Source organism: Dipodomys spectabilis, unplaced genomic scaffold (genome assembly GCF_019054845.1).
Source record: "Dipodomys spectabilis isolate Male_0828 unplaced genomic scaffold, ASM1905484v1 ptg000081l, whole genome shotgun sequence".
In the NCBI taxonomy this organism is placed as follows: domain Eukaryota; kingdom Metazoa; phylum Chordata; class Mammalia; order Rodentia; family Heteromyidae; genus Dipodomys; species Dipodomys spectabilis.
The window spans coordinates 7,498,462-7,517,707 of NW_024870758.1; the positions used below are offsets into that span (position 1 = coordinate 7,498,462).

Sequence of the window (19,246 nt, forward strand, 5' to 3'; positions counted from 1 at the left end):
TCAGCGAAATTTAATTGACGATTCTTTGATCATTATCAGAAAATTCTCAGTCTCAGAGAATACTTTGTCCAAAATTTAGGTTACTAAATGATCACTTTTGTTACTGAAAGGTTGTCAGTGGCTACTGTAGAATCTCATAGACACATTACTTGTTAACAGGAATTAACTACTTACAAGAACACATTTTCTCAATTCACACATATCCCTTTATGTTATAGATTGATAGTAATTTTTAAAGAGAAATGAAACCTTGCTACTCAAGAGCCTGAAATATGAAGATTGCAGTTTGAAGCCAGCCAGAGCAGGAAAGTGTATGAGATTCTCATCTCCAATTAACCACAAAAACGCCAGGAGGGGTAGAGTATCAACTTTCAGCAAATGATCCCAGGAATAGCACCTAGGCCCTGAGTTCAAGCCTCAGGACTGACATACATAGAAAAAAAAAAGTAAGATATGTTGGTTTATTTGATATTTTTTTCTCAATATATCTGACTTGTAAAATGTATATTTTTAAACATCAAGACTTTAAAACTGAGTATTTGATTTTGCTCAAAAGAAGATATAATTGTCTCAATGTCTGCATGTTCATTTATTTGTTCAACAAATATTTATTGAGTATGACTAACTGTTGTCAGGCTCTGCTCTAGATTCTAGAGATAGCAACAGTGAAAAAAATCTAACAAAATTCGTGTTTACATACAACTTATATTTTAGATGGGGCTAAACTACAAGCAATACTTAATATCATTTGGAAAAGAAATTTGTTTTGGCCTGAAAAGTTGATTAGCAGAAGCTTACATTTACCAACATGAACAACATGGAAGAAAAAAAAATTACTGTGGGTCATAATCAGGAGTTCTGTTAGATACATTTAGTGTTTCAGATTTGCATTCAATATTTAAATAGAGATACTGAATATACAGTTCAATATGTTTGTCTGAAGTTCAACAAAGAAATTCACGTTGGTAACAAAAACCTGGAAATCTGTTTCTAGACACTTCAAAGCTATAAGGTAGGATGTATTTGGGGCTTTTTTTGTGGTGTTTTTTGTTTGTTTAGGTTTTTTGGTGTTTTGGGTTTTATTTGGTGTGTGTGTGTGTGTGTGTGTGTGTGTGTGTGTGTTGGTTCTGGGGCTTGATCTAGATGCTGTCCCTGAACTTTTTTGTGATCAAAACTAGTGATCAAACCTTGTGCCACAACTCCACTGCCCATTTTTTTGGTGGTTAATTAGAGATAGCAGCCTCACAAGCGTTCCTGGCTTTGAACTATGATCCCCAGATTTCAGCCTCCTGTGTAGCTTGGATTACAGGTAGGCATGAGTAGTGGCTCTAGGATGTGTTCTTATTTGTTTGTTTACTATATTATGCATTCCTAGGGCTTGAACTCAGAGTCTGGGTGCTTGTTTACTATATTATGCATTCCTAGGGCTTGAACTCAGAGTCTGGGTGCTGCTCTCTTAGGTCTTTTGTTTGTTTGTTTGTTAAGGTTAGTGCTATACCACTTTAATCACAGCTCCCCTTAGCTATATTTAACATATGTTCTTTATAACTTAATTTTATGCTGTTTCAATCATTCAAAGTGTATAAGTCAATTATGATTGATCTAATCATTTGGTCAGCACTATATTTCATTCCACTAAGAATGTGTTTTTAAAGCAATGCCACATACTGAGAGGCCCTATGGAATCAGCTAGGGCAGCATAGTCAAAGAGAAGATTTGAATCATGCAATGATGTTGGTTACAGAATAATCCGGAGAAATGCCACTCAAGGAAAGGGCAAACTGCCAAGAAAGGATTCTAACAACCAATAACTGAAGAAGGAGGCAAGTGAAGGTCAGTGGTGAACTTACCAATAGATGTAAGTCAGTAATAAGAATAATGTAAAACTTATGGCTGTAACTTCAAGAGAAAGAGGGGAAAGTGGTAAAGACCCACACACTGCATTAGTATTCCTGTGTCGAAAAGAAAAGGCTGGAGTGGTAGTTGGAGACAAATATATGAAGTAAAAAAAAGCTGTTTTCTATCAACTTGAAAATATGCATTTATGGCAGTAGGCATGATTTATAAGGACAAAATAAACATTTGAAGAAATGAAGACATCATGTAAGACTCATTTCTTAACTGGCGAAAGAAGTGGGGCTTAGTGCACAATTACAGGATTGAACTTTGGTAGGAAAAAAAACTCAGTTTGTTCTTCAAATAAAGCAAGAACAAGGTAGAATTCTTCATTCTAGACTCATACCGAATAATAGTGGATTATTGGGCCTAGAGTCAGAAAGGTTCTCTTTTAAGCACTTGTATTTTCTCTGGAAAATATATCCAAGAATAAAGAAGATGGAGGTAGAAATATGAAGATTCATTATTTAGAGGGGAAATGAAGTAATGTAGTACAGTTCACTGGTTTAATTAGCATAGCCTCTGAAATATGAATATACAACTTATTTTTAAAATTTTTCTAAATTGCTACTATTGAAAGATACTGAAAATAGTAATGATACATCAAATGTCTAGTTACATTTAACACATGTTCTCAATAACTTTATTTTATGCTGTTTCAATCATTCAACATGTATTATGACAATATTGATCTAATCTTTTGGTCAGCATTATATTTCATGCAATGCACCAATGGAATGTGTGGTTTCTGTAATTCAGTGCTAAGAAACACATACACTTTTAAAAAATGAAAATAATGCAACATATTTTTCTCTTCTGAGGAATAAAAAGTCTCTAGACATCTTGACTAGAGGAAATGCTAGTCAAGTATGACTGGTACAAAATATCAGTCATCATAGTAAAATAAAGTAAGATCTCCAGAGGAAAATCAAGCCAAGGACTTTTTTTTCTGTCTGTTGTGGCACTTGAACTCCAGGCCTGGGAACTGTCCCTCAGCTCTTCAGCTTCAGGCTAGCGCTCTACCATTTGAGCCACTGTACCACTTCCAGTTTTCTGGTGGTTTATTGGAGACAGAAGTCTCACGAACTTTGCTGCCGGGGCTGGCATTGAACCATGACTCAGATCTCAGCCCCTTGAGTAGCTAGGATTACAGGAGTGAGCCACCTGCACCTGGCTCCAAGGACTTTTTCTAATGCTATTATGACGCTAGATTTTGTTCAATATCTGCAGATTTTTATTAATATATGCAATTCCTTGGAGGCTCATTTTTTTTTCATATGAGAAAATTCACTTATTTTATATATATGGAATTTCTTTTTTGGGGGGGATGGTCCAGTCATAGGGCCTGATCTCTGGGCCTGGGCACTGTCCCTCAGCTCTTCAGCTCAAGGCTAGCGCTCTACCACTTGAGCCACAGCGCCACTTGCGGCTTTTTTCTTTTTTGCTTATGTGGTGCTGAGGAATCGAACCCAGGGCCTCATGCATGCAAGGCTCTACCACTGAGCCACCTTCTCAGCCCCAGCTCTTTAATTTAATGTTTTTATAAGTAATGAGAGTTCATATATTTCTCATGATTTAAGGTCCTCCTGCCCTGAAAAATCTCTTTTTAATTTTTATTTTATAATTTCTGTCTCTGTGTCTATATCTATGTGTCTATGCCAATGTGTATACCAGTATTGAGGGATTGAATTCAGAGCCCTGTACTCTTGTTTAGTGTCTTTGTTCAAGGATGGTGTTCTTACATTTAAACAACATTCCAGCTCCAGTGCTGTGCTAGTTAATTAGATATAAGCGTCTCATGGATATTTCCAACCAAGCTAGCTTCAAATTGTGATTCCTGGATCTCAGCCTCCTCAACAAATAAGATTGAAGGTTTGACCCACAAGTTCCTGTCATGCCCTAAAGAATTCAATAGGCAAATACTCCTCTCATTCTTGCTTGAAAACTAGTTAGATAGAGATAGATATATTTATCCCTGCCTCATCTATTTAGTCATTTGTAATTTCTATAAATTTAAATGATGTTCATTTCTTTTACTTTTTATAAATTTTCTGCAATTTCAAAATAGGAAGGGACTTAATTTTAAAACATGGTATTGAATTTATTCTAGAATAAAGATTAGATAATAGTTTGATAACATATAAAAATAAATAAATATGGTAAAATTTTGCCTACATGCCATGTATTTTAAAAAATAATGTTTGTTTGGTTTTCAGATTAACAGCTCGTAAATATGACCATGTCCTGATTCATTCAAATCTGCGGAAAATCCCTCAGATTTATTTTAGTAAATATGTAAACAAAATGGAAAATAAGCTTTTTTCCATGCTTGGTATTTTGTTAGCTTATGTGTAAAGGAAAAGTGTGATGACACATAAGACACCAGCTTTGTGATCTCTGTTATTTATTAATCTTTCAGCTTTGTTACTAGAAAAAATGATTGGAAATGTCAAGAAAAGTGGTAGACTGTGAAGATATCCTCTAGCAAAATAAGTTATTAAAGAAATAAATAACACCACACACACCCTGAAACAAAACCAACAGAATATTCATGAGAAGTTTTTATACTCAACATTGTTATACTTGTTAGTAGATTTGAATAGAAAAGAAAAAGTGTGCACTATGTAATTTAAGTGCAGTTCTACTTCTTTGTGGGTAATTTAAATTGTAATACAATAATGGCTTATAGGAGATTAATTAAAATAACTCTATATTATATAGAAATATTTTGATTCTCAGGATGCCTTGTCAGGATCTCAAAGTCAACTGGAGAAGTTTTAAAATTTCTACCCCATAGAGACTTAAGCAATAAAATCTTGTTACATTTAGAAAACCTCATCCTACAGCCAGATTCACATAACTCAGATTAAAGTCCTCCTAAACCTTTTTTTCCCAATGGGAGACCTCAGTTGAAAGGACACACTTATGGGATCTATGCAACTCCCCCCCCAACCATTTTTTGAGGCTAATGCTACCCCAAAATTGGAATCAATCCTGAATAACAGGGCAAAACTTATCAAATATATACCACAGATATATACACACTGAGGGGCATCTGGGTTAATTCCATATCTTAGCTCTGATAAATGATGCTACTCTGAACATGGTTGTGCTGGTAGCTTTAGTGTGGGCTAGTTTATGGTCATTTGGATAAATGTCCAGGAGTGGGATTGCTGGGTCATAAGGAAGCTCTATGTTTTGTCATTTGTCATTTGTCATTTAGTCATTCTGCTTTCCAGAGTGGTTAAACAAGTTTACATCCCCATCAACAGTGTGGTAATACTTCCTTTTGGCCACATCCCCATCACCATCTGTTAATATTAGTTGTCTTGATAATAGTCATTCTAACTTGGGTGAGGTGGAATCTCAAAGTTGTTTTGATTTGCATTAATTTTATGGGCAGAGATGGTGGATTATTTCCTCATTTATCCTATTGAGCATTCTTAAGTCTCCTTCAGAGAAATCTCTCTTTTTGTCGAGGATATTCTTAAGAAAGTACCACAAATAGCTCAATAGCTATGTGCATATGACCATATAAAATGTTCCTTACTGAAATCATCTACAAGAAGTGGAAGCAAGAGGGTTTTTAAATTGTACTATTTCATTTTTCTTTCTTGTTCCCCTTTGGTTTATTCCCTGATATCACTGTTTTTTGATTTCTGAACACTTTGTCTTGTATATAAGTTTATCTGATTTGGGGAAGAGAAGGGAAATTGCAGAAACGGTGGGACAATCAATGAACCAATGCAACAGTGATACTCACTAGACACTGTTGGAAATAAATTTTACAATATGGAGGGGAGTAAATGGGAGAAAATGAGGGAGAAGTAACACTGTTCCAAAAGAAATGTACTCATTACCTGACTTATGTAACTGTAACTCCTCTGTACAACAACTTTGCAACAAAACTTAAATTTAAAAAAATATCAAAAATATCCCATTGTTCTTTAAATCCTTTCCTATCTCTGACTTTCTTGTAGACCATTAGGGTCTCAATATTTTAACACTTTTATTCTTTTTCCTAAATATCAGGAAATTTCAAATTTTTCTAACCATCAGTTTCCAAGTCCATACACTTTTCTCTATATGAAGTTAATTCCCTACACATATTGCATACAGTCTTGTCAATAATTTCATCATCCTATACGTGAGAGATAAACAACAAGAAATCTGTGTTAATAACCTGATGCCCAACTACTGTTACCACGGGATATTTTATATCTCATCATATCATTAAGTGCTCATTACAGTTATAAGAACTACAATTTGGGCCCTCTAAAAAGAATAAAACTCCATGAAGGGTGAATATTTACATCAGGAAGCCACGCTTAGCTATATAACCTTCTAAAAAGACCTAGTGTATTACCGTTATCAGTTATTATGGTTTTTAAATTTTAATTGGCTAACTTTTCCCTAACTAATACTTATATTTTACTATGAGGGGCTTTATAAATCAATAAGGTAGACTATGTTTGTAACTAAATTAGCATTACTAATAGACTAATGAGTGACAGTACTGTGATGAAGGTAATCCTTACTAAGATAAGAAAAGCCTGTCTGTTTTCCTTCAAGCAGCATCAGTCCTGACAGCAAATCTTGGATGATGCCTCTCCCTCTCAGAAGAAACTTGTAAACTGTAAGGTACAAGAGGTAACTTTCCCTCTGTTTTTTTTGTTTTTTGTTTTTTGGTCTTTTTCAGGAACGTATTTCAGGAACGTTTTTTCAGGAATGCAAACAACAACTGTTTTGAAAACATTACCTCTCTAACATGAACTATAGGCATACTTTTTCTTTTGTTCTTTTATTATTTTTCTTTTATTTATTATTCCCTTTCTGGCTACCAAAATGTCTACTGCCTAAGCAGCCTTTTCTTCATTTTTTCCTTATCTCAACAAACACCAACAATCCGAGCTGTAATGAAATTCCGAAGTCATTTACAGGACTCACATCTCTATCTGCTCTTAGTTGATGATGGCAAAGATGCCCACTCTTTCCTAGGGTGCCAATTGATATTTGCACCAGTGACTGATAAGTGTACTTCTCTTTATATTACCACTGCTTCAATACAATCCCTAGTGGTCTGAGGGGATTTGTATGCAGGAGATTAAGTGCCTGCATTAAGCTAATTTTTGAGATACTGAAAATTACAGTCTGAATGACCTGAGTTTATCAGGAGTAAAGTTTTCTGTGCCTTACATATTACACTGAAACTTTTACTCTTACTGGTTCTATGTAAATTTACTTTTCTACCCTATTTTAATATTCAACACCTATTTCAATATGAATTCAATCTAAGTCTGCTAAAATTAAGAGATTTAAAAAGACAACAACTTTATTTTCCAATTTGACATTATAACTAAAGCTATATTCTTAATTTTTAAAAAATAACATTTTTCCCCAGGAAGATTTACTCAGTACTAATAAATGGTTGCTTAAATGTTTTTTATTCCAAATGACAAAAATTCTTAATATTTAGTTTGATTGTTACTTATTCTGTACATATCTAAAGCAATAAGCGCTTCTTTCCTTTATTTATGTTATCATGTGTCTCCTCTCATAAAACAGTCATTCAAGTATGATTTATAAGTAACTTTAAGAATGAATGTTGTAGAATTCTTTTCTCTTGGAAATATCTTATTTTAAGGTAAGAGTACACATTACCAACTTTATAATTAGGACAGATTAATTTCAAAAGTGCTCACAACTCTAAATTTATTTATTCTATATTCCATATCTCAGACTCAATCTTAATAATTATAGAAATATAAAAAGTTTGAATTAATGTATTAGTAGGATTGAAAGTACATCCTTTCTAATAATGCCTTCTCTTATCTGCTGCAGTGCCCCAAATCCTCTCATTATATTATAATTATTTGCTGAAGTTTCTCTTAAGGCTTGTGGATTTTACTTGCTTGAGAAATTATTTATCCAGGCAGAATGACCTATTATATTAATACACCTCAATAGCACCAATAGTCACAATGAAATCATGCCCTACCAGGATGCTTTGAGGTGAATAGTTAGAAGAAGTCACAGTAATATCATACACTGAACCACTTCAACACATTTGTAGTCACCTTCTTAGTTAACTCTGTTCACATAAATGGTTACTTCTCCCACCAATGTTAATAATTGTCTTCTTGAATGACAATCACAGAACTTTCTACTTGACTGTAGCTCTTCTTTCACCTCCACATTTGGGCTTGGTATTTCTATATCTCTCGAAAATCTGGGCATTTTTTACATAAACCCATTGTATTCCCTCAACTTATTTTGACCCTTCTTTGTTTCTCCTGGAGCTAAGATTACTGTAACTCTGGAAAGAATATCATGTTCTGAAGTCCAGTAAGGAGAAGGAGAAGGAGAAATATCAACCAGTTAACTAACTACAAGGAAGAGTACAGTTTTAAAAACAAACGTGGTGCAATTCATAACATTTTTTAGTTCTAGTCAAACAGAATGATATTACTGCATGAAAAATTGCTACAAAATTAAAAAGTTGTTCCATTAATTAGAATTTAATGTAGAAACAAGCCAAAGTTTTTCCAATTTATTTGCTATAAATGTAAGTAAACAAAATACTCTTGTGATTTGCCATGAAATAAATCTTACCACTTCTTTAAGTAATCATCAAATATCAAAATAATCTAATAAATTATCATGAATTGCACACATATATTTATGGAAGTATATGTTTATTTTGTGAACAAATTGATATTTATTATAGACTAGCACTGTAATTACTAGTAACTCATTCTCTTCAAATGATAAACCACAACAATTTCTCATATTAACTATCTATCTCTCAACCTCTGTGCACAAATGACTATTTTCAAATTCTGGGCATAGAGGTGAAGTGATTTGTACATGTCATTGTCAATTCTAGGCACAAAATTCCTTAACCTAATGTCATTCTCATGTACACCCCTCTATAGTAACGTCTTATTATTGTAAGATAATATACTTGGAAAGAAAAAGAGGAAGTACTTTCTTCTATATGGTTTATCACACTATATTCTCCTAGTGAATCTACAGAAATATTGGGTAAATCAATAGAAACAACAAAGAACAAGCATTCAACTTCTATAGTACATCAATATTTTAAATCAGAACTCTCAGTAGTGAGAAAAAGTTGAAAATATAACATGATTTAAAGATTCTCAATACCTGGCTTCCCTTTAAGCAAACAGGGTTTTGGAAACCAGGTCAATAATACAGGGAGGTGAACCAATAAGGAGAAGAGTACTTTGATCTTTGTGATTTTGTGTATAAATGTGTTTTCTAACCTCACTATCTAAGGAAAATCATGTTGTATTCAATTCATCTTCCAAAAAGAGAATTTCATCATGTTCTTAATCATCTAATTGCTAATAAAGGGAAAGGGTAGAAAGAGCACTCATTCACTTATTAATACATCCTAATTAAAGATGCATGATCTAAAACCAGATTTAAAAGAAATTAGAAATGGTTAAGTAGAATATCATTTGTAATATTTACTTATACTAAAGTATTTGCTGGTTAACTTCTCCCGCAAACAATAACAATATCCTATTACTACAAATGCATCTGAAATTCTTTCATTAGCCCATCAAATTAATGCTTTATGTAGGCTGTAAAATACTATGTGGAAACTACAAGTTTCTACATTTTCAGATAAGCAGTAGAAGGTTGTTCTTCAAACATGAAATTGAAACATTTAAGAGCATCACTCATCTCAGTAATTTCAATAAGAAATACAAGTAAACCTCTCCTACTCTCTTTTCTTCCCCTCTCCTCCCTCTATTCTTTCCTCCCTTCCTTCCTTCTTTCTTTCCTCCTTTCCTTCCTTCCTTCTTTCTTTCCTTCCTTCTTTCCTTCCTATGTTTTCTAATGTTCTATTGAAATCACATAACAAGAAACTAACAAAATGTTATAAGTAAAATAATAATGGAAAATCGTACAGTTACTGTGTAGTTATTCAGAACTAAGAAAAATTTGGAAATAAGAAATCAATAAAGAAGATGTGTACTTTTAAACAAAGTGAATAGCAAAGACATCCTGAGTGTTAACATTAAATAAGGTCATTTGAGTATTAAGTGAAAGGACAAAAATAAAAGGATTAATATGAATAACTGGTGACAATATTACAAGCAGAAAAACAGCTTGTGAAATGACCTTAAGGCAAGGCTAGTGTAGTTCAAGAAGACAGAATTTTGGCTGGCTAGCATTGATAAGAAAAGGAGAGAGCAGAGGGGATAAAATTGAAAAGGTAAATGGGACCTGATAATTGTGACTTTTAAATATTGTAACCTCTCAAGATGAGTGGATATAGTTAAGAGATTCCAAGAAAGAGAAAACATGATCTGGGTTTGGTTTCCACGCATGACTTTTTTAAGTGAAGTATAAATTTGAGGGACAAAGCAAAAAGTCAAAGCAAACTCATAGGAATCAATTACAATAGACTAGATAGAAAAGTGAATAGTAATTCAAATCAATGGATTTATCATCTCTTTTGAATAGGTTTGCTAATTATAAAAGCCTGTAAAGAGGAAGGTTTATAATCAGCAGTGACAGGAGGAAGAAATGCTCTGAAGTTTTAACTGAATTTCTATTAAAATTAAGGAAAATCTATCTCTTCTAAGTTCACAATGGTGTAATATATTTCTAAAGAAAAAGAACAGGTATCTGAGGATTTGTTGTTGGGGGATTTAATTTTTTAACAAATCCTCAAAGAAACAACTGCCCAATAAATAAGTGGGCTAAAGACTTAAAGAAAAACTTCTCTGAAGAGGAAATAAGAATAACCAATAGACACATGAAGAAATGCTCAATCTCCCTAGCCATAAAATAAATGCAAATCAAAACAACATTGAAATTCCACCTCACCCCGGTTAGAATGGTTATGATCAAGAACTCTAATAACAACAGATGCTGGAGGGGATGTGGACAGAAGGGAACCCTACTTCATTGTTGGTGGGAGTGTGAACTTGTTCAACCACTTTGGAAAGTAGTGTGGAGGTTCCTCAAAAGACTCCACATAGAGCTCCCCTATAACCCAGCAATCCCACTTTGGGGCATTTACCCAAAGAAGGCAATACTAATGCTACCAGCACAACTATGTTTACTGCATCATTATTTACTATAGCTAAGATATGGAACGAATCCAGATGCCCCTCAGTAGATGAATGGATCAAGAAAATGTTGTATATATACACACAATGTGTCTCCATCAGAAAGAATGACATTGCCCCATTTGTTAGGAAATGGAAAGCCTTGGAAAAAATTATGTTAAGTAAGCCAGGCCCCAAAGAAACATAGGTCTCATGGTTTACCTTATTTACAATAACTAGTATATGTCTGAGACAAGCGAAAAAAGTCAGATAAGATGATGGTAAGCGAAATGAACCCCAAGACAAAGACACAAATTTTTTTTTCTTTCTTGCTATTGTTTCTAATGTAGTTATAAGGTACCACGTGATTTTGCTGCTTTGTATGTCTCTCCCCCACGGTATAACCCCTGTTTTCACTGTATTTGATGTTGGTATAATTTGTGGAGGAGAAGGGAAAAAAAATCATATTGTTTAAATAGGGATACAGGTTGACCCATTGCAACAATGAGATGTACAAGAAGCTACGTATGTACAAGACGCTATGTAGAAAAACGAACTTTACAATTTAAGCGGGGGGAGGGGCGGGGAGAGCGAAGGGGGGCAGTGAAGTGAGAGGGCAGTTAGGGGAGTGTAGTTGTGGAGGTGGGAGGGCAGGTATGTAGGGGAAACAAAGGAGGAGGCAACAATGCTTGACAAGAAATGTACTCATTACCTTGCTCATGTATCTGTAACCCCTCTGTACAATACTTTCACAATAAAAAAAAAAAACATAAAAAAAGAAAAAGAACAGGAAATTCTGGAAAGATAGAAATTAACTGAAACTTACCATTTTTAGCTTTGCAAGACCTGTTATCCGGCTGCATGATGTACCCCTGCACACAACCACAAGTGTAGGATCCATGTGTATTTATGCAAGTCTGGCTGCAGGAGCCATAAATGGCACATTCATCTTGATCTAAAAGAAAAAGGGATGCTTGATAAGAAATGTACTTATTATCTTGCCCATGTAATTGTAACCCCTCTGTACGGTATTTTCACAATAAATTTTTTTTAAAAAACACAAAAAAAGATGAAAAAAGGAACAACAGTTTAAAGCAGCTTTATTCTTTAACTTTTTTATTTATCTTTGAACTGAACTTTTTTTTTCATTTTGAAAGTACAATATTGTCCGAAAAAAAAGAGAGGTAAGCCCAAAAAATCCCCTTCAAGCCACAGCTACTGAAACCAAATTCTTGTTGCCTTAATATTTCCTGAGATAATAGATCAAATTTTAAACTAAATCATTTATTATACAATAACTGTTTTCACTTTATTGAGAAAGTAAGATGTGCCCAGATGTGCTTATGAATGTAAAAAAAGGCACTGTAATTAGTATCTGCTGAATAGTTCCAGTGTTTATAACACTAACCTTTCTAATTTTTAACCAATAATTAAAAAAATAATTTCAAGATGCAGTTTAAGTAAGACTTTGGAACCATTCCACTTATACAGTACCCTCACAAATGAAAACAGGGATATTACCAATCACTATTTAAAGTTTGTTTTATTCTTTGTGGTTCTCCATCTTTGTCTTTACTTCTGCCTGTCTCAATCCTTCCTTCCTTCCTCTAATGTATGATTTAAGTTTCGATGAAAAACAAGTACTTAATGATCACTTACTAACTGGATGAATTTGATATTCTGTCAATAATAGATTAGTTAAAGAAATACATTATCAATTTTTGGTACTGACAATCATAATAATCCATAAAGTCAACTAATTTGAAGAAATATGACTCTATATATGATGAAATGTTATAATGACATAGTAGACTGATAGATATAAAATATAAACTGTTATAATTATACTATGTATTTCCTCCAAGTAAAAGCATTTTGTATTTATGGTAGAAGCAAAGAAATAGTGAATTTGCTTGGGTTCTAATATTGTCTCATATCAAGTACAACCTTCATAATAACTTAAGTTCCAAGAAAAAAATTCAAAGAAAGGATTTTAAACAAATAATACATAAATGACAATGGGATGACATAAAAGGTTTAGAATCAAGTTAAACACACGTGTATAAAGTCACGTGTTGTGTTACAAAATGATACTGAAAAGACACAACATAGATTTATAAGCAAAATATTTTGTATACGACATTAAAGGTGTGTAAAGTACACATACACATTAGGAAAATATGAATTAAATGGATCCTATGATCAGCTTTGTAGTCTAAAGGTATCAAATACAATGATAGATTGGTGCATGAAAAGAAGAGATCCTAGAAAATCCATTCCTAATTTCAGGAAAGGAATTACATTTTAAAGACAAATTTTGACCTAAATCAGTGACAATGTAAATGGAGAATAGGGGAGAGAAAAATTTAAGAAATAAAGGAGAGAATATTGGAAAAGTAAATGTGATAGAAGTTGATACTGTCCAACTTGGAAATAGATTATGTTAGAAATGCAGACTTGAGTGGAAATTCCCTGCTGGAAAAGAGTAAGTACTCTGTTAAGTTTGAAGAGTATGTAGTGTATCCCTCAGTAAATATTTAATAAGCACTTGAAAATATATAACTGTTAATAGAGTATCATATGTTCTATGGATATGCATCTATCTATGATACATAGATACATATGGATATATATGTTCTATGGATATGTATGGATAGAGTATCATATGTTCTATGGAGAAAATAACATAAATGCTGGGCATTTTTAAATTTTAAATAAGAAAATAAGGCTGGATCAGAATAAAGAACAGGCAAAAATATAATTTCATGAGGTTCTCATATATAGGACTCAGGAAGATTATAAGGAATTATTAAATAACTTTTTAGAAATAGACTGTTCAAAAGAATTACACACAGAATTTTTAAAATTTCTTCTTGAATTCACCAATTAGGGCCTTGTTGTAGTTGTCTTTGTACAATGTTAGTATTTTTTATGTTGTAATATAAAATCTTTTATCACTCACTTTTCAATAAATTTATTACATATATAAATTACCTGTTTTGAGTGGATTTTAGTTTATAATTTTGTAGAGTTCTAGATCAATGTCAACTTGCATTTCTCCCTTGATGAATATGGTATGCACAAAGCTTAAATGTGATCTCAGAAGAGACATGAATAGAAAAGTAGAATTTTAAAGCAAGAAAGTAAATAGCATAGGAACCCAGGTATACTGAGAAAAATGGTGATACTACAAATGTAATGATCAAAAGTAAACCTCCAGCCATTTACAAAATAATATTGAAAGGATTAAAACTAGTCTTAACTAGATCTTAAGATAAAAATATATTAAACCAAATTTACTTGAGTTATGAGATTAGAAGCCAAGAGTGATGGGTGGAGAATGAAATAAAAATAAGAAATTCAGGAAGTAAATGCATAATAACTGTATTGGCTGTATAAGTTTGTCCATACTCAGGACCACACAATATCTAAAAACAAGAGAAATACTTAGTATCTTTGCCTTTTTTTTTTTTTTTGGTCGTGGGGTTTGAACTCTGGGCTTGGGTGCTGTCCCTGCACTTTTCAGCTCAAGGCGAGTGCTCTACCGCTTGAGTCACAGCACCACTTCTGGTTTTCTAGTGGTTTATTGGACATAAGAGTCTCATGGAGTTTCCTGCCTGGGCTGGCTTTGAACTGTGATCCTCAGATCTCAGCCTCATGGGCAACTAGGACTACAGGCTTGAGCCATCGGCGCCAGGCTTCTTGCTTAAATTTTTATGTCTATCTTTGCTCTAAGCCATTCACCTTCCAATTGTCCTGGAAAGTAAGAAAGATATGCCTGATGGATCACATGCCTACAAGGAGTTATGGAGTAAACTATTTCCAAGGAAATGAAAAAACACAATCTTCTCAGGATAAATTACTAACCAGACAACAATAGCTTGCTTATCCTGAACAGATTTCTCCCTTGAAGGGATGTCAGAACTTTCCCCAGACATATCGGTAATAGTCAGCCAAGTCATACTTTGACCAGGACTGTTTAACCATGCTTACCCATTCACTTCCAAACCCAACTCTCTTTTTCTACTTAACCCAAAACTCATGTATAATAAAGACCTGCCCCTGTAAGAAATGGGAAATGGATTTGTTGGCTATAAGAAAAGACAATGTATAGAATGATTGTTCTTTTCTTTTTTTCCTTTTATATATAAGAAGCGTGATTTTTTGTTGTTTTACTTCAACATGAAAAAGTGAAGAATCAGACTTTAAATGTATATAGAAAGAAGTGAAAATTGATAGACTAAGTCAAGATACAATTTCAGTTAGTGAATTTAGATAAATGAATAAAAATTTAGAAAAATGAATAAAAGAAGTAAACATCTTATTTTAAATAAGAACAAATGAAGAATGCTTAAGTAAGGATGTAAATGGTGAGACCAGGTTTAAAAACTTGTTATTGGATGACACATACAAAATGCATATGTAGAAAAGTAAAGCCTTTCTGTAAGATTGAAGAGAGCTGCATAAAACATTTTAAAAGGACAAAGAATGAGACAGTACATTTTGAAAGAAATGGACAAGAGGGCTGTAGAAGTTCTAACTGTCCATCTCCCTTGGATCTTAAATTGTATTATTACACCATTCAGAGTCTTTAATAGTGTGTCTTCAGCTCTGTAAACTATCCTCTGCCTCCAATCAGAAGTTAGTTCTTCAAGGAACCAAGGCAGATCCAAGTACTAGGAGAGATGTCATCTTCCCCCCAAAAAAATGCACAGTCATTTTCTTCTTCAAAATAGGTGTATAAACATCCTACATTCCTTGTCCCTCGTTCTGGAGGCGTTTCCCACATATTTAAGTGCCAATTAAGTTCTGTAGCTAGCTAAATGTTTCAAATTATCAGTGACCTTTCTATCTGACCTCTCACTGCTATTATTAAAATATGGGGGAAAACGTACAGCATATAAACACAAACTTTCTTTTGGACTCTTGTTTTACAAATTGCTTCTGGGAAAACCTAAGTCAATAAAAACTTTAAAAGAAAAAGAAAAAATATTACTGAGTAGCATAAGGGGCTATTTCAATTAGGAAAGTGTACATTCATATGGAATTAATTAGAGCTTGTCTTAGATTTCTTCAGAATCATAGCAACCTAAAATTAGGATAGGTCATGTGAAATCAGTAACATTATGGGATAGAACAATGTTTGGAGCTAAATCTAAATATTGCTGAAATAAATTTAGTTTTGCGTTTGACAAAGTCCACTTTCTGGAATAATGTCACAGAAGTGATTCTTACATACTTTCACAGATTTTTTTCAACTTTAACAATATGCATTTCTGCTTCTGCTTTTGTGATACAATTATGCTACCCAGCAGATAAATATGATTAATGATTTCTTTTGTTTTATCTACTTGGCCAGAATGTACTACTATGACACTGATACAACTCCACAAAATTAGCCACAAAGGAATAGATATATCATTGCTTACAATGATGCTTTCAGTTTTAGTTTTCCTTTTTTTCCTTTTGAGGACAATGAGTAATTTGACTGCAAATATAGGTTCAGAGAAGCAGAAATGATTCTCAGACATAGCTGTCAGAAGATGAAGCAAGAATAGAAAGGCTTTTGTTTCTATTTGATAATTCCAAGACGATTGTCATGCAATTCTTTACTAAAATACAACAAGAAGAAACTGGCTATGGTTGTGTTAATATGTTTGGTTTGGAGATTAGGGAATGTAAATGTTTGATTTTTACTTTTGCAATAGAAACTGCAAATCCCGATCCCTGGAGAAAGATAGAACAGATGAGTGAGAAAAAGGCATTCATAGGTATCCCAGCCCAACGTGTATCAAGGATCAGAGCTGTTTTGAATTATAGATTGCATGACTTTTGTGATTATGATGGATTTAAGGTCATCCTAATATTTTCAGAAAGCCTATATTTGTACATACTTCCTGATTGTTTTATTTGTTTTAAAGCAATGTGACATCAATAAATTTATCATTATTTCCCTCCTGTAGCAGCTTCAGGGTCTTATAAGTATTTAACTACTAAATTTTTATGACATTTATATTATATGCAAAACAAACCCTGATTTGAAAGTCAAGTCTCACATATACCTAAACAAGCAAGGACCCTCTTCAGGAAAACAAGGAGGATCTACATACATAGTTTTTATGTCTCTGTTCTATTATTAATAATATAGATCACATTATGCAATTAACCTCACAGGATATCTGTTTTGTTATTTTGTCTTTAAGATTTTGAAAAATATTTTCTTTAATGTCTATTTAGATATGATTTTTTTTGGTGATATTGGGGTTTAAATGTCAGACCTCATTATTATTAAATTAGTACTCTGGCACTTGAGCCATGATTTTTTTTAACTTTATAATCTCTGTAGGACTAAGAATGTTGAAGCCGAAGTGTAAAATAATCAGTAAAGCATAGTTACTTAGAAAAAAAATTATAATTAATAGTAGTATCTTGGGCAGTGTAGCTATTTGTTGATTATTCTTGTTTATATTTTGAGTATATCTGTATAATGAATATACATACAAATAGTATGTTTGTGTCCATATAATAGCTTGAAATATATAGGGATTCATTGTACCATAAAAAATACCATGAAAAATTATATATATATATATATATATATATATATCATATTCTCTATGTGTAGCTGCCTGTGTTTTTACATACATATAATTTAACTGAATATAATGGAGAGATAACAAGTTTGTTCAGTATAGTAGAGGGAGTCATTCTTGTTTTACAGTCATTTGCTGTAGAACATGGACTAAAGCTAGCATTTTTTGTTTCCTTCAAGGTTCTAGAGACTTAACTGAGGGCCCAAGTCATGTAAGGCAAGCCCACAAACATTGAGCAACACTCCCCAAAACTATAAGAAATTAAAAGTATTTTTCTCTATCTAGCTTTCTCTCTATCTAGCTGATACAATGTCCTTTATAATAAATTTATAGGAAACATAATTAGTTTAATGATTTCTATAAGATTATAGCAATATGACAGTTATTAGTCACTTAAGAAGTTAAAGAATTAAGTATATTCTGGTAACGACAGATTAGCCCTGACTGATATTTCCCAATTTGATATTATTTGAATATAAATTGAAATTATATTGCCATAATTTACATGTGAATTTTTATTTTTTGTCAGTCTTGGGGCTTGAACTCTCGGCCTGAGCGCCGTCCCTCAGCTCTTCAGCTCAAGGCTAGCCCTCCACCACTTGAGCTACAGTGCCACTTCCAGTTTTCTGGTGGTTTATTGGAGATAAGAGTTTCATGTACTTTCCTGTCCGGGCTGGCTTTGAACCGCGATCCTCAGATCTCAGCCTTCTGAATAGCTAGGATTACAGGTTTGAGCCACTGGCATGCAGCTATGTGAAATATTTATATTTATATTTTCAACTTTTAAATTAGAAGACTTATAAGGTTAACATGAGTTTTAAGTGGATCACTTAAAGGTCTGAATATACCTTGCTAAATTTCATTCAGGAAGCATTTACAGAGAGTTGAATAATATATAGTTTGAAACTGTTGTCCATAGGTCCATATACTGGGAACTTTTTATTTCAAGCCTATTGTTACTATTGGTATATGTATGAGGGGTTTAAAACTTGCTGCCTACTGGTGATCTTAGTTCACAGGAAGCCATGGGGTGAATGGGCTTCTTCCATCATCTATTTCCACCATTGCTACAGACCCAAAGAAATACAGCCAATGAACCAGAGACTGAAACTTCCAGCCAAAATGAACTTTTCATATTTTCATGCTAATTATCTCTAACAGTATTTTATTATGGTAACAAACTCAACTAACAAAACTGGTTTATTTCCCACTTACCTTTACAACTTCTCCCATCCTCTCTTATTTCAAATCCATCCTCACAGTAGCATCTAGTATTGTTTCTGACAATTGCACATTTGTACTGACAATTTAGCTGCTGGCAACTTGATAACAATTCTGTAGAGGAAAAAATAAGTGTGATCATTATATTATACTTTATTTATCGTTTAAATTTAAATATTCATGCATAACCTTAATAAATTCTGTTTTTTCCATAAGGTTTCCTTGATTGATATGAAGAAGGAACTATCTTTTTTCTAAAGCACATGGATTTGTGTTTGCTTGAAATATTAATAAACTTAAGATCAATTTTTCTTCCACTTTTTAGCATATTACTATTTACAAAGTCACTAATACATCCAAATCCTAGTAAATTAAATTATTTTAAGAGGAAAAATTTACAGTCAGTGGTTTTCCCATCCATGCCTTTTCTACCAGACACATCAATTG

The 19,246-nt window shown here is 33.1% G+C and overlaps 1 protein-coding gene across 1 annotated transcript in view; it reads right to left on the reverse strand.

The window, feature by feature from the left end:
• The window catches only part of Lrp1b (LDL receptor related protein 1B), a 1,466,647-nt gene that overhangs the window by 930,442 nt on the left and 516,959 nt on the right, over positions 1–19,246 (reverse strand). The window contains 2 exon segments of the mRNA XM_042683428.1: positions 11,812–11,940; positions 18,794–18,913. Coding sequence (XP_042539362.1) covers positions 11,812–11,940; positions 18,794–18,913 — 249 coding nt within the window.